At 41.1% G+C, this 16,559-nt stretch overlaps 1 protein-coding gene across 1 annotated transcript in view; it reads left to right on the top strand.

Annotated features, from left to right (window-relative positions):
* DYRK4 (dual specificity tyrosine phosphorylation regulated kinase 4) overlaps window positions 1–16,559 on the top strand; it is a 51,981-nt gene that overhangs the window by 2,411 nt on the left and 33,011 nt on the right. Inside the window, exon 2 of the mRNA XM_025402267.1 lies at window positions 3,683–3,776. Within this exon, the coding sequence (XP_025258052.1) occupies window positions 3,683–3,776 (94 nt within the window). The remainder of the gene's footprint in view (window positions 1–3,682; window positions 3,777–16,559) is intronic.

Here is a 16,559-nt window from a genome sequence, read left to right as displayed (position 1 = left end):
GCCCTGACTTGATTATATATTATATAAATATAAATATATACATCTATTATGTATCAATTAAAAAATGAATGTAACTTAAGTTCATTAAAAACATTATCACCTGTTCACAGAATGCAAACGGAATCCCTGCAAACCCTACACTGCCACACTTTCTGCCCCAAAGACAGCCCCCAGGACGTAAAGATCAAGCAACTGGCAATTGCAGTAGAAATACTAAAATCGTAACAGGTAAATCTCAAAAGACTTGTTTCCTTTCTGGATATTGAAGTACTCTACACATAGATAATGTATGTGTATTACTATAAAATACTATGCAGTGCAGTAAGGCTGGCACCTCTGTGGATCTGTCTTGCCCTTGAGACTTTGAACTCCTTGAAAACAAGGATTCTGTTTTATTTATGTCTGAATCCTCCATGCTTGGCACAGTAGCTGGCACGCAGTTGATGCTCTGGAATTTTTTGATGAATTAATCTATTTTAGATTTCTCTTCCTTCAGCAAATTTGTACCAAGTTTTCAATAGACAAGTCACTGTCCTTACCCCAAAAGGAATTTTTAAAAAATGCAGGCTCACCATCTGTGTCCCCGAAAGATTAACAATCAATATGAGACAAAAAATATATACACCTAAGATAATTAAGTTATGCGAAAGCTCTTGACCAAGTAAAAAAAATGAACTTCTAGGCAAATGCACCACTGAACACTCAAGGAAAGAGAGGAAGGGGAAGGGGAACTCTCATCCGCATGTAAGATGGAAATGAGGATGGCCAAACTTTTGGTTTCAGTTCTCAAAGGAACATTCACTCTAGTTCTGAGCTGAGTTTATTGGTTATCTTCAATCCTTCGTGTAACAAGATACAAACGAAATATAAAAAGCATTTTAATTCTTTTCCACATAGTTCACCACATATTTTGAGGATAAAAAGGTAGCATTTGCAAAGGTTTGAGCAAGGGTTAAGTTGTACTGTTGGAAGCCAGAGTTCATGCATAAAATAAGAAAGGCACAAATTAGTCTTTAATAATCACAGAATTATCTAAGGGATGGCAAAGTTGGAATAAGTCACAACAGATTTTTTTTTTTTTTAATCTGTCAGTATTTTTGTAGAATTAAAGAAATTTAGACCCTAAAGGGACTTTAGAAGTCATCTGGTCCAGTCTCATCATTTTGCAGGTGAGGAAACTGAGCACAGAGAGGACAAACGGCTCATTCAAAATCATGGCAGTGTGTGTAAGGTGGCATTGAGACAAGACTCCACGATTCCTCAGCATTTCCTTCAGTGTTTGCTCCTTCTCTACCTCCAGAGCTGTCAGAGCTGAACAGAGGAAAGGGCTCCAGTTGTTTGGAAGATTTCACATTTACCTTTTTTTTTTTTAAGATGGAGTTTTGCTCTGTTGCCCAGGCTGGAGTGCAGTGGCGCAATCTCGGCTCACTGCAACCTCTGCCTCCTGGGTTCAAGAGATTCTCCTGCCTCAGCCTCCCGAGTAGCTGGGATTATAGGCATGAGCCACCGCGCACAGCTAACTTCTTTTGTATTTTTAGTAGAGACGGAGTTTCACCGTGTTGGCCAGGCTGGTCTCGAATTCCTGACCTCAGATGATCCACCTGCCACGGCCTCCCAAAGTGCTGGGATTACAGGCATGAGCCACCATGCCTATCCCACATGTACTTTCATAGTCACCTACATCTCTGTGAAGTAAAGGAAGGCAACACTCGATGCAGAGTCTTGGCAGGAAAAATTGTTGTATTCGTTTTTGCCCAAAGTTGAGATTTTACAAATTCTATGTCCAGTTGGTGGGCAAAATTTCACCTGTTCTGTCTCCCAGGTCTTTCCCAAGTTCATACTTCTATCCTCACTGTCATTGCCTTGGTTGAGACTCTCATTCCCTCTTACCTAGACACCCAAAATGCCTTCCTAGTTCCTCCAAATCGTGCTTCATGATATTGCCAGAGAGATGGTACCAGAATACACATCTGATCTTCAGCCCAGGCTTAGCATAGCCACGTAGGTTCCAAGACTCCAACTTGGACTATGTGACCCTTTACAACCTCATCTACCTCCCTCCACTAGCAATGTCCAAGGACAGTGCTCAAAATTTCTGGAAAAGACAATGTTCTTTCGCATTTATGTTATTTGTGTGTCCTCCTCCATCTGCCCTTGACACTCCCGCCTGCCCTGCTCATTCTTCAGAGATGGTTCTACCTGCTCAAGCGTGAAGGCTTCCTCAGCTCCCCCAGCCGACTTAGTCAACACCTGCAAGCATGCTCTGGGAGCTGGTTGCACAAGCCTGTATTAATACATTGATCACATGCATTGTCATGATCTACTTTCTTCTGTGTACCTCCTTTCCTGGATAAGGAGTTCTCTTTGAGGGCAGAGACCATGTCTGGTTTATCAGTGAAATTGTCTCAGCAAATGTTTATAGAAAGAAAGGAGAGAAGGAAGAAGTGAAACTATGATCATAAGCAGAGAAGTTACTGGTAATTTTTGTTTGCTTTTGTGCAGAATTTTTTCATATTGTATGTATGTGTGTGTATATTATAGTTAATGTTCCCACTTACCTCCCCCAGCCCTACTTCTTAGAGGTCACTATTATAGTTCACTTCTTCCAGATCTTTCAATACGCCTGTATAAAGACATGCAAGCATTTTGGTTTTTGTTAAATAAATATAGGATTATATTACACACATGTTCTACTGTTTTTGCTCAATACATTATGGGCACATATAAAGATCTACCTTATTTTTTAAATGACTGCATTATATTTCATAAAACATATGTGTGCCATGATTTTTTAACTTCCCCTTATGGACAAGTTCTGATTTTTTAATAGTTATGCCACAATACCTGGTAGCATGACTTTGTGTTAATCCTCTGAATACTTTCAGAGTTGTGGTGCCATCATCATTTATGTGGCGTCTGCAAGAGCCTGCCAGGGGAGTGATTTGCAGAAGCTGTGATAACATTTGCTTTGGTTCCTGTTCTGCCCCTGTTTCCTGTATTCTCTATTCCCTTGGCTCTTGGCTAAGGTTAGAAGCTGAAAAGGGACTTGCAGAGGACACAGAGTGAGCAGTTTCAGCAGGTGCTCTGCTAATGTAACAGGGAATGTGAGTGTCCTGAGACCCCTCTAAGACTCACCTTCCACTTATAGAAATTATTGCTTACACTAGATTCCATGAACGTGTGCAAGGTTTTTTTCTGTTTTGCAGTAAGTTAATTATTAACAGAACTGTGCTCTGAATGAAAAAGATGCAAACATGGCCAAATGAGAGTTAGAGGAAGTGTTTCTACCAATTGTCCCCCTTTTCTTTTTCTATAGGCATTAAACTGTCTAAGTAGCCCACGAATATGCCCATCTTGTAGGGGGATATTGTGTTTGTGGCAGAAGCATGAGGTTTACTTTCCAGTGAAGTAGGGGAAATGGTTTTTTCCGGCTTGGTTGTCTAAACTGCTAATCACCGGATTATCTCTTCCTGCTTCCCTGGCTTCTGTCTCTTGCTCTGACCTCCTGACCTCACGTGACCATCAGAAGGAAGCAAGGGAGAAAGAGGGACCCTGCTCCTGCTTTTAAGCCTGTTGCCTTCTCTTCTTCAAACCTGCCTGCTTTCTTCTGTCCCTGAGTGTGTGGGCCATTACTTAGATTTGACTCCTCCTGCCAATTTATTTTTTACTTTCCCTCTTGCAGGACTCAAATGGATGCTAAAAAGCCAAGGAAATGCGATTTGACTCCCTTCCTGGTTTTGAAAGCAAGAAAGAAACAAAAGCTCACCTCTGCGAAGGTAAAGATCCTTGAATTTTCACTGGGGAAGAGAGGTATCATCGTGAGGACCTAGGGACTCAGGGCCCAGTGCTGATGGGTGTGCCCCAAGCACCTCTGGGAACAGTGCAAAGGGAAAGGTGTGGAGGATCACGCTGATTGGCAGGCCCAAATCTGGGTGGGTGTGGAGGGAAAATCAGCAGACAGGCAAGGCCTTCATCTAACAGGTGAGCTGTATTCGAGAAGACCCTAGGTGAGTGCATACATGGTATCTTTCATTCTGCTCTATATATGTGGGATCCTACTGGAAGTGTCCTGGAATAGTTCAAGAACACTTCCAGAAAAGATCTGCTTTTTTTTTTTTTTTTTTTTTTTCCCTTTGAGATGGAGTTTCCCTCTTGTTGCCCAAGCTGGAGTGAAATGGTACGATCTCGGCTCACTGCAACCTCCGCCTCCTGGGTTCAAGCGATTCTCCTGCCTCAGCCTCCCAAGTAGCTGGGATTACAAGCATGCACCACCACGCCTGGCTACTTTTTGTATTTTTAGTAGAGACAGGGTTTCTTCATGTTGGTCAGGCTGGTCTCAAACTCCCGACCTCAGGTGATCCACCTGCCTCGGCCTCCCAAAGTGCTGGGATTACAGGCGTGAGCCACCATGCCCGGCCAAGATCTGCTTTTTTTCTAATACAGACATGGTGTCTTTCCTTTCACTCTGCCTCGAAAACTAGTAAAATGCCACTGCACTGAAGTTAAAATTGTGATGGGATGACTTTGTGATAACCATCTATGGGATCAACTTCTAAATCAGGTGTATTTTAAAAATCTAATACCACTCAGTTTGCATTTCTTAGTGTGTTCAAAAGATCATATTATTTGGGGTCTTTGTCCTGAAAGTTTGCAGCAAACTTCAGCCCAAAGCATTCAGGTTTGTTCTGAATCCTGCCTGCATCACTGATTGGGAGAACTGGAGTTCAGCAGCCTAACCCAAGGCCTAGCAAAAATGGTCCTCCTGTAAATCACATACACTTCCTTAAAATTAGGACTTTAGGTTTCCTCTTCCAAGCGCTGTTCCTGATTTAACTCTAGTGTTGTCCGCCTTGGGATTATAACTCATACAAATGGGCCCTAACGCAGAGTCCTTTGCTCCACCCCGCTACCCGTGCCATTACCACATATAACAAAACACGTTTATTTTGCAATTTATAGGTGCAATTTTTAATACCTAAAACAAATTTATTTTGATAAAATAAAAATTACTGTAAAATATTTGAAATAATAAATCTCCAGCAAAACATGGTAATATAATAAAGATGGCATTCTTTTCAAATGTTAAAATATGATGCAAACAGAACAATCTTGGTTATGATTTTATTTTAGCAAAATCATCATGAGGTTTGCAACTTGCACATTTATTTATTTATTTATTTGTTTGTTTGTTTGTTTATTTAGAGACAGAGCCTCGCTCTGTTGCCCAGGCTGGAGTGCAGTGGCATGACCTCGGCTCACTGCAAGCTCCGCCTCCCAGGTTCACGCCATTCTCCTGCCTCAGCCTCCTGAGTAGCTGGGACTACAGGCGCCCGCCACCACGCCCGGCTAATTTTTTGTATTTTTATTAGAGATGGGGTTTCACCATGTTAGCCAGGATGGTCTCGATCTCCTGACCTCGTGATCCCCCCGCCTCGGCCTCCCAAAGTGCTGGGATTACAGGCGTGAGCCACCACACCCCGCCGCAACGTGCACGTTTTTAAGCTGCTCGAGCGCACATTTATTGAGTGCTGAGGTGACTCACACGTGCCTTAGCAGCAAGTGCTATTTTATCCCCAATTTTACAGAGGGGAAAATTGATATACAAGCAAGGCCAATTAGCCCATGGTCATAATGCCAGTGAGTGGAGGACAGAATTCAAACCCATATTCTTTTTAAATTGTTATTTTAAAAATTTTTGAAAGTAGAGACAGGGTCTCGCTGTGTTACCCAGGCTGGTCTCAAATTCCTGGGCTCAAGCCATCCTCCCACTTCAGCCTCCCGAACTGCTGGGATTACAGGTGTGAGTCGCCACACCCGACCAAATCCATATTCTTAACCACTGTCTTCCACGCCTCTCTGTTGCATGATAGCTCTGTTAAATGTTGTCCTGTAAAGTTCCTTACACATTTCAATGACTTTTAAAGAAAGCAAACTCTGTTGCAGTTACAATGACAGGAATTGTCAAAAATAAAGTAAGTCTGGGGCGTGATGATTCACACCTGTAATCTTAGCACGTGGGAGGCTGAGGTAGGAGGATCACTTGAGCCTGGGAGTTTGAGACCAGCCTGGGTAACATAGCAAGACCCCGTCTCTACAAGTAATAATAATGATGATAATAAATTAGCTGGGTGTGGTAGTGCATGCCTGTAGTCCCAGCTGCTTGGGAGCCTGAGGTAGTAGGATCGCTTGAGCCCAGGAGGTTGAGGCTGCAGTGAGCCGTGCTTGCACCAGCCACTGCATCGGCCTGGGCAACAGAAGAAAACCCTGTCTCAAAATAAATAAAATAAGGGCCAGGCGCGGTGGCTCACGCCTGTAATCCCAGCACTTTGGGAGGCCGAGACAGGCGGATCACGAGGTCAGGAGATCGAGACCATTCTGGCTAACACGGTGAAACCCCGTCTCTACTAAAAATACAAAAACATTAGCCAGGCGTGGTGGCGGCGCCTGTGGTCCCAGCTACTCGGGAGGCTGAGGCAGGAGAATGGCGTGAACCCGGGAGGCGGAGCTTGCAGTGAGCCAAGATCGCGCCACTGCACTCCAGCCTGGGCGACTGAGGGAGATTCCGTCTCAAAATAAATAAATAAATAAATAGGATAAAAAAATAAAAACGTCACATTCAAAATCGATTTGATTATGTTGTATTTTACAATAATTACTGGCAAATTCACAATGTCATTTAAAAATACTCTTGAAACTTAAAACTACTGTCTTTGTATTGCTAGTTGTTCTGATGGGGCTTAAATAAATGTCTTTTCAACATCTATTGGTTTTCCTCAACGGACTTCTCATCCGGTTGAATTTAATAGGTTTGAGGAAGGAAATGCAAACAATTCAGTAACTGGCTTCTGCACGGGAAGTCTTGGGTTTCAGTGGACAGTTATGATACTAATTGGAGAAAGAAAATGAATTGTATGAATTATAATCCCTTCATCTAAGAAAAAACACTGAAGAAGAGAGAGCTGTGGATCTCACGATGCCTACTGCCCCAAGCAGGTGTTGAGAGGGCAACTTAAATATTTAAATAAATTAATCATAATTTATGTTTTTCACAACATTTAAAATTATAGATTATAAGTATAATATTTATAATAATCAAGTATTCACATATTTTAATATGGGTCCTGGTAACATTTCAGCCAAGGAAAATTTCAAAATGTGATTTCACCTGACTTTAAGACAACAGTGTGGCGCTCTCTCTCTAGTAATCTGGAGTTCTTTTCAGAATGCCCTATTCATTGGACTAACACGGGGTAGAACCTTGATGCCAGTGGAGGGCCCCTATCCTTTCTGCTCAGCTGGCAAGGATCAAAGAACTCTCAGGAAAATGCTCCGTGTTGTATTTCTCGTAACTGCCGGCAGGGGGAAAAGAGGCCCTTTGGTCCTCAGTCATCTCACCCAGTAGGCTGGAGGACATCCGGCTTTTCTGCATCTCAGCGTTGCCTCAGCTGGTTTCTGGGACTCAAGGAGCTAGCTGAGCTCCAGGATCACAGGTTAGGCTATACCAGGAAGAGAACCTGGGAGAGAGTCCTAGGGATGGAAGCTGGTAATTTAGGATATTACATTACGATCTCCTCGACAACCACAAGATGCTACAAAGCACATCCAGAATCATACTGAAGACACATTTCTAGTTTCAGCACCAAAAGCACAGGTGCTTTTTCTCTGTTAATTTCTTAGAGCCTTTCAATCATTCCCTTGCTGAATATCACCTCCTGAGAGAGGCTTTCCTTCCCCTCCCTTTCTAATGACAAATCTGTTTGCTTACTCGTTTGTTGTCTCTCCTGCCCTCCAGAACTGTGCCGTCCGATATGGTGGCCCTTGGCCCATGGCCCCTGGCATGTGTCCTACTGGGGGTGTGCTGTGAGTGTCAGATATGCACCAGATTCCAAACACTTGGTGTGAAAACAATAAATGTCAAATGATGTATTAGTAATTTTTGTAGTTGGGTTTATATTTTGTCATACTGTATCGTATTTTATTTATATCATATTGATATAAATTTACATTTTATCGTATGCCCTTTAATGCGTCAATAAAGTTGTAAAATAATTTTATATTGTTTATATGTTAAAATAGTATTTTGAATATAATGTGTTAAATACAACACATTATTAAAATTAATTTCATCTGTTTCTTTTTATCTCTTTAATGTGGCTACCAGAAAATTTAAAACGATACTCATGACTCACATGATGTTTCTATTGGATAGTGCTGGTCTAGAATGGACACTGCACAATGGCAAAGGTTTATTGGACTGGCTCAGTGCCAGCTCCCTAGAACTTAGGTCAGTGCCTCTCACAGACTAGCACTTGATGTGTCCTTGTGGAATAAAAACTAGGAGTGTGTTTATTCATTTGTTTCCTCTACAAATATTTACTGTCGACTCGTTTCAGACATTGTTCTAGGGGCTAGGGATGCAGTGGAGAACAAAACAGGCCACAAAACTCTCATAAAGCTTAAAATTGGGCTTCTTTGTAGGAAGATCAGATGTTTTGATTAAATGCTGAGAATGGTAATGACTCATCTTCATTTTCCCTGGCAGTTAAAGAGTTGGAACTGAATCGACCAGTGGTTCTTAGCCTTGGTTGTATATTGGGAACACCCGGGGAAGTTTTAAACACTACTGAAATCAGAATCTTTAGGGGTCATGGACATTTTTTAAAAAGTTCTTTTCTATCGTGTGGGGACAGGTGTCCATTTCATCACCAGCTGTGAGACCTCAGTTAGGTCATTAAGTCTCTGACGTTTTGCTGTTTGTGAACCTGGAATAATTGTTCCTATATCCCCTGATTGCAGTGGTATTAAACGAGGTAAGAGAACGTGAGCTCTCCGGCTGGCAAATGTTGGAAGCCCAATAAATACTGGTTGCTTTTATCTTCCGTCTCTCCATTTAACAGAAAGGGGCTTCCTGTCAGAGACGGGCTTATCAATGAGTGTCACACAGTGGAAGAGGATATCCGAGGGTCATTCACTGTCTCGTTTCCATGTCTCATCAGCACTTCCTATACCAAAAGCAGGAACAAAACCAAACCCTGATCTGACCATTTGGTGTTGGGCAAAGGAATGGAAATCAGTCCAAGCGGAAGAGCGAGCAAGCAGCAGAGATGTTAATTGCTAGTTCTGTCTGGGTTTGCAGGGTGGCACAGTATTATTTATGGTAATGCATTCACCTCTTAAATACAAATGGAAGACCTGAACTAGAAGAACTTGTAATGATCATTGCAAGTTAACATTAAAACGTTTAAAATGTAACCATAAGCAGCCAATCTAGAATCAGTGGCTCAATGAAGATAGGCATTTACTTCTATATAATATCTACATTTGGAATGGATTTGGGGCCCTGAAGGAGAGTTTTACATACTTTTCCCCATTCTTTCCTAGGGCCCCACTCTTTCTGAGATCTACATGGTAAGTACCAGTTCCTTTGTTCTGCGTGTTCATTGGTGCTTTAATTTCTAATAAAAGAAAGGAGAACAAAGATTTGAAATTACCTCTGGTTTCTGTCAAAGGAATGTGAAGTGAGCAGGAATTGGCGGATGGGGGACATGTCTCTGAGTACAAGAATTAATCAGAGCAATAGATAGTTTTATTGAAAGCTTCTTCAGGCCATGACAAATAGAGTATCAGTTTGACGTTGAAGGTGGGGATAAGGAGATGTTGGGAATGCAATCCCTGCCCTCCCGGTGTGTGTTATAGCAGTGTTTATTTGCTTCTTTCAACAATGTTGAGGGGGTCATCACCTCCATTTTACGGAGGAGGAAACTGTGATCCACAGAGATTTATATAGCAAGGCACCTGAAGTCATTCTGGGAATAAAAGCTGAAATCAGGATTCAGATTTCATTCTGTAATTCATGAATGCTTTTCAAGAAACACCTTTTATTATTAATTGTTGAGTATATATAAAATAATATTAAAGAAATATGTGTAAAGTATAAAGAATGATACTACAATACAATGATCACCCTTGTGTGTACCCAACACAAGGTTTTAAGAAAGCAGTCCCAGTCCCAGGCCCGATGTGGTGGCTCACGCCTGTAATCCCAGCACTTTGGGAGGCCAAGGCAGGTGGATCATGAGGTCAGGAGATGGAGACCATCCTGGCTAACACGGTGAAACCCTGTCTCTAGTAAAAATACAAAAAATTAGCCGTGTGTGGTGGCACGTGCCTTTAGTCCCAGCTACTCGGGAGGCTGAGGCAGGAGAATGTCGTGAACCCGGGAGGCGGAGGTTGCAGTGAACCGAGATTGCACCACCGCACTTGGCCTGGGCGACAGAGCGAGACTCCATCTAAAAACAAAACAAAAAAAAAAAGAAAGCAGAAAGCAGTCCCATGTGTGTCCCTCCCCATTGCATCTTGTCCTGTTCATTGTTCCCTCTGAGATAACTACTCTCTTGAGTTTTGCATCTATTATTCCACTAATTTTCTTTATCTGTTTCTAAACCTTCTAAACTATGTATTGGCTCATTTTGCGTGTTTTTTTTAAACATACACGGAATCATACTATTGAGTGTTCTTCTGCAACTTGCTTTTTATGCTCAGTGCTAAGCCAGCGTACACTGGTATAACATTTGGCTGGCTTTCACGGGATTGATTAGGCCTCTTCTGATTGATCATTACCTGTGCCCCGAGTCTTCAAATACTATGAATATCACCTTTGTTCTAGGAACACTGGTTATCAATTAATTTAACTGCCATGTTTTGTTATACAGGAACACCACATTTTTTTAAATCAGTTTTATAATTAACGGACATTTTGTTTTTTCTTGTGTGTTTGCTATTTATTTATTTTTTATTGGAATTTTTTTCTTTTTTTTTAGACACAGTCTTGCTTCGTCACCCAGGCTGGAGTGCAGTGGCGCGATCTCGGCTCACTGCAGCCTCCGCCTCCAGGGTTCAAGTGATTCTTGTGCCTCAGTCTCCCCAGTAGCTGGGATTACAGGTGCATGCCACCATGCCCAACTAATTTTTATATTTTTAGTAGAAACGGGGTTTCACCAGGTTGACCAGGCTGGTCTCTCAAACTCCTGACCTCAAGTGACCCACCAGCCTCGGCATCCCAAAGTGCTGGGAATATAGGCGTGAGCCACTGTGCCCAGCCATGTTTGCTATTGAAAATGATGCTGCTATGAGCACTCTTGTGCATGTTTCTCAGTGCGTCTGTACAGGCATTTCTAAGGTGTCTTCCCAGGAGGGGAACTGCTGGGTTACAGGATATGTGAATGAGTAACTTTACCAGATAATGACAAACTGATTTCCAAAACATTGGTGCAAATGTACCTTGTCACCATCTGTGTGCACACATTTCAGTCATTCCACATCCTTTTTATTACCTGATATGTGTGACTTTTTAGTTTGCCAATTTACTAGCAATAATTTTTTTTTTTTTTTTTTTTGAGACGGAGTCTCGCTCTGTCTCCCAGGCTGGAGTGCAGTGGCATGATCTTGGCTCACTGCAACCTCCACCTCCCGGGTTCAAGCAATTTTCCTGCCTTAGCCTCTTGAGTAGCTGGGACTACAGTTGCATGCCGCTACACCTGGCTCATTTTTTTGTATTTTAGTAGAGATGGGGTTTCATTATGTTGGCCAGGATGGTCTTGATCTCCTGACCTTGTGATCCACCCGCCCTGACCTCCCAAAGTGCTAGGATTACAGGCATGAGCCACCATGCCCAGCCAATTTATTGTATTTTAATGTGCATTTTGATGATGATTGTTAATGAGATTGAACCTCTTTTATGTATTTATTGACCATTTGTGTTTCCTCTTCTTTGAAATCCTTGGTCATGCCTTTATTGTTTAAATATTTTTCTTTTGTGCTGTTTGTCCTTTTTTATTGATTTGTAGAATATTTTACATATTCTATCTACTAATCCTTTTTCAGTTGTATGTGCTGCAAACACCTTCTCCTAGTTGTTGGCTTATCTGTTTTTTATTTACTTGGTTTTTAAAGAGCAGTTTTAGGTTCCCAGAAAAATTGAGCAGAGAAGTACACTTTCCATATACCCCATTCCTCTTTACAGTTTCTCCTGTTATTAACATTTTACATTCACGTATAGTTGGCACAATTGATGAACCAAGATTCATACATTATTATTAGCTGATACCCATAGTTTACATTAGAGTTCCTCCTTTGTGTTGTACATTGTAGGAGTTTGACAAAGGCATAATGTCATTTATTTACTATTCTAGGATGATACAGGATAGTTTCACTGACCTAAAAATACCCCACTGTCCATCTAGTCATCCCTTCCCCCCACAACAAAACCCCTGGCAACCACTCTTTTCACTGTTGCCTTAGTTTTGCCTTTTCTAGAATATTGTATCGTTGGAATAATGCAGTGTGTTGCCTTTTCAGACTGGCTTTTTTTCATTTAGCAATAATGTCCTCCATGTCTTTTCGTGGCTTGATAGCTTATTTCCCTTTATCAGTGAGTAATACTGCACTGTACGGGTGTAACTATCAGTGAGTAATACCGCACTGTACGGGTGTAACTATCAGTGAGTAATACCGCACTGTACGGGTGTAACTATCAGTGAGTAATACCGCACTGTACGGGTGTAACTATCAGTGAGTAATACTGCACTGTACGGGTGTACCAGTTTGTTTATCCATTCACTGACTGAAGGACAATTTGGTTGCTTCCAATTTTTTAGCAGTTATAAATAAGTCTGCTATAAGCATTCATGTGCAGGTTTTTATGTGGACACACATTTTTTAGTTCATTTGGGTGAACCAAGGAGCATGATTGCTGGATTGTATGTTAAGGCTACATTTAGCTTCATAAGAAACTGCTACACTGCCTTCCAAACAAGCTGTACCATTCTGCCTTCTCACCAACAATGAATAAGAATCCTTGTTATGCCACCTCCTTGCCAGCATTTGGTGTGTCAAAGTGTGGTTTTGGACATTCTAGTAGGTGTGTAGTGGCATCTCATTGTTTTAATTTGCAATTGCCTAACAACATAATATTGAGCCTCTTTTCATATGCATATTTGACATCGATATATCTTATTTGGAGAGCTGGTGTTTATTCAGATATTTTGCTAATTTTTAATTGGATTGCTTTCTTATTGTTGAATTTTAAGAGTTCTTTGTATACTTAGGCACAATCCCTTCTCAGATATGTGTTTTGCACATATTTTCTACCAGTCCGTGGTTTCTCTTTTCGTTTTCTTAACAAAGTCTTTTGCAAAGAAGTTTTAATTTTAATGAAGCCCAGTGTACCCATTTTTTTTTCCGTCATGATCATGCTTTTTTATTGTGGCTTAAAAGTCATTACTGAACTGAAGGTCACCTAGATTTTCTTCTATGTCATCTTCTAGAAGTTTTATAGTTTCGTGATTTCTTTTTAGGTCTATGAGCCATTTTGAGTTAATCTTTGTGGAAGGTATAAGGTCTGTGTCTCGATTAATTTTTTTTACATGGATGTCCAATTGTGCCAGCACTGTTTTTGTTTGTTTGTTTGTTTGTTTGTGATAGGTCTTGCTATTTTCCCAGGCAGGTCTCAAACTCATGACCTCAAGTGATCCTCTGGCCTCAGCCTCCTTGAGTAATTGGGACTACAGGTGTGCGCCACCATGCTGGGCTTAGTACTATTTGTGGAAGAGATGCCTTTCTCCATTGAATTGATTTTGCTCCTTTGTCAATGATCAGTTGACTATGTTTGGGTGGGTCTATTTATGGGGCCTCTATTTGTTCCATTGAACTATTTGTCTTTTCTTTCTTCAGTGCCACACTGACTTGATTGCTGTAGCTTTATTAGTAAGTCTTGAGGTTGGGCCATCCATCCTCTAACTTTAGTGTTCTTCAGTTTTGTGTTGGCTATTCTAGGTCTTTTCTTTTTCCATATGAATTTTAGAATCAGTTTGTTGATGTCCATAAAATAACTTGCTGGGATTCTGATTGGGATTGTGTTGAATCTACAGATTAAGTTGGGAAGAACTAATATCTTAATGATATTTAGTGTTCCTATCATGAACATGGAAAATATCTCAATTTATATAGATCCTCTTTGATTTCTTCAGTCAGAGTTTTGCAGTTTTTCTCAGATGGATCTCATACATATTTTATCATACTTATAGTTAAGTATTTCAATTTCTTGGGAGTGTTAATGTAAATGGTATTGCACTTTTAATTTTAAATTCCAATGGTTCATTTCTGGTATATAAGAGAGCAACTGACTTTTGTATATTAATGTCTTCTATCCTGCAGCTTTTATATAATCTTGGGTTTTCTGTTTACTTTCTTTATGTTGTTTTTAGATAAACAGAAGTAATTAATTAAAGGCAGGTAAACTTATGGTATGCACTTTTTGTCTTAATAAATCATTCCCTACCCTGGGTTATACAGGTATTGCCTTCTACAAGTTTCATAATTTTCCTTTCATCAGTTCTGAAAAATTATTCTAGCCATTTTGTCATTATCTCTTTCGTATTCTTTCTCTTCTTCTGAAACTCTAAATGTATGTTAAACCTTGTTTCATCCTCTGTGTCTATAATCTCTGACCAGATTTTTTATCTTTTTGTCTCTTTGTGCTGTTTGCTGCTTAATTTCTTCAAACCTGTCTTTTCCAGTTCATTCATGCTCTCTTTGGCTGTGTATAATATGTTATTAAGCCCATTCATTTGGTTTTTAATTTCAACTGTTATCGTTTTTAGTTTTGAAAGTTCTAATTTGTTCATTTTTAAATCTGTTGTGTTATTTGCATGGAGTCTTACCCTTTACTCACATTTTTAGGCTCTTTAGTTTCTTTAAGCAAGTTATGCATAATTTATAAGTTGTACTGGATAATTCCAATATTTGGATATTATATTTGGAAATACAAGTATTTGGAAATATTGGGGGGGATCTGATTCTGGTGTTTATAGTTTTTGCGAATTCTCACCCACAGCACCGTGTTGTCTTGCACCTTTTAACTTTTTACTAGTCGTGTTTTGTGGAAAAGGCAGCTGAACCTGAGAGAGTATGAATGGTTTGCCAAGGCCACACAGCCAGCAAGCGGCAGAGGAGGAATGCCAGTCAAAATCTGTCCGACCCTGAAGTCTGTGTCCTTTTCTCTATTCCTGTGAGGCCTAATGACCCTTGACGGATGAACTTTTGTGAATCATCCCATATGTGATTACTGAGAACCAAGCATTGTTTTTGGTGCTGGGATACAAAAATAAACAATGCACATCTCCTTCTTTCAGAGTATGCACAATCTAATGGGAGCATAAACCACAAATGCGCTGGGCGCAGTGGCTCACGCCTATAATCCCAGCACTTTGGGAGGCCGAGGTGGGTGGATCCTGAGGTCAAGAGATCGAGACCATCCTGGCCAACATGGTGAAACCCCATCTCTACTAAAAATACAAAAATTAGCTGAGCGTGGTGGGTGCACCCTGTAGTCCCAGCTACTCAAGAGACTGAGGCAGGAGAATCACTTGAACCCATGAGGCGGAGGTTGCAGTAAGCCGAGATCGCGCCATTGCACTCCAGCCTGGCGACAGAGCGAGATTCCCTCTCAAAATGATAATAATAATCATGATAATAATAATGACAAATAAAAATAAAAAATAAAACACACAATGGCCAAGTGACACTGAGGCATGGGAGTGCTCTGATGCAGGTAGAAGCAGTTCTCTGGGAGCCTACACAAAGTTTTCTTAAGCCATTGGCTGATGCCCAGTGTACCATCTCATGCTTCACTGACATGCCAGTCACTTTGGTACTGTCGCATGGCATGAGTTACAGGGTTCTTTATTCATATTTTCGTCTAAATGAATCATTCCCCCTGGAGTTATGCAAGGAGGCTGCTTGTGGACTGGAGGGAGGGCATTTCAGGCAGAAGAAATAACATATACAAAAGCATGCAAAGGCATGCTATCTAAATCGATAGAAGTAGAGCCTTAGAAATTATCTGTTCAAACCGTCCTATATGATGCATAAATCCACTTTATATTATAGGGAATTTAGTGTCTAATTTATAAAATAAATGCTTGCTTTCTGAATGTCTCCACTGTCAACTGAATTCAGGCACTATCAGAATAAAAGCATGATCTTATTGTTAATTAGAGACCTTTGGCGGGGAAGTACTTTATAATCCCTTGTCACGCGGTTTCCTGGCAGAACACAAAGAGGTCAGAGGAGATCACTGGGTGGCAGCATGAGACAGTAAAACGACGCTAGAGGGCTTACGTTCTAGACGAGCTTGCTGCTGTTAATTGTGTTATCTTGGACAAGTCACTTGGATAACCTTTGCCTCTCTTTCTCCATTTGTAAATTGAGGGCATTATACTACACATGCCCTAAGGTCACATTCAGCAACATGATTTACCAAGGTGCATTTAACAGAAGTGCAGAAAACAAAGTATCTCCCCAAGGCCCTGCACTGAATGCATCAGAAATTGACTCCAGCTGTCTCGACCTCCAAGCTCTTGCCCTTCCTCAAGGATGGCAGGGCCTCCTCTTTCCACCTCTGGCAGGGACAGAGCTGGTGGGTAGGACCCCAGGGAGGCTACTACATGAGTGAGAAGAAAATCTGGTCCTCCCAAGAGGCCGGCCACATTCATCCCCCT

The sequence above is a fragment of the Theropithecus gelada genome, chromosome 11 (assembly GCF_003255815.1).
Source record: "Theropithecus gelada isolate Dixy chromosome 11, Tgel_1.0, whole genome shotgun sequence".
In the NCBI taxonomy this organism is placed as follows: domain Eukaryota; kingdom Metazoa; phylum Chordata; class Mammalia; order Primates; family Cercopithecidae; genus Theropithecus; species Theropithecus gelada.
Note: the sequence above shows the minus strand (reverse complement) of the source record. Positions and strands in the feature narration are given on the sequence as shown.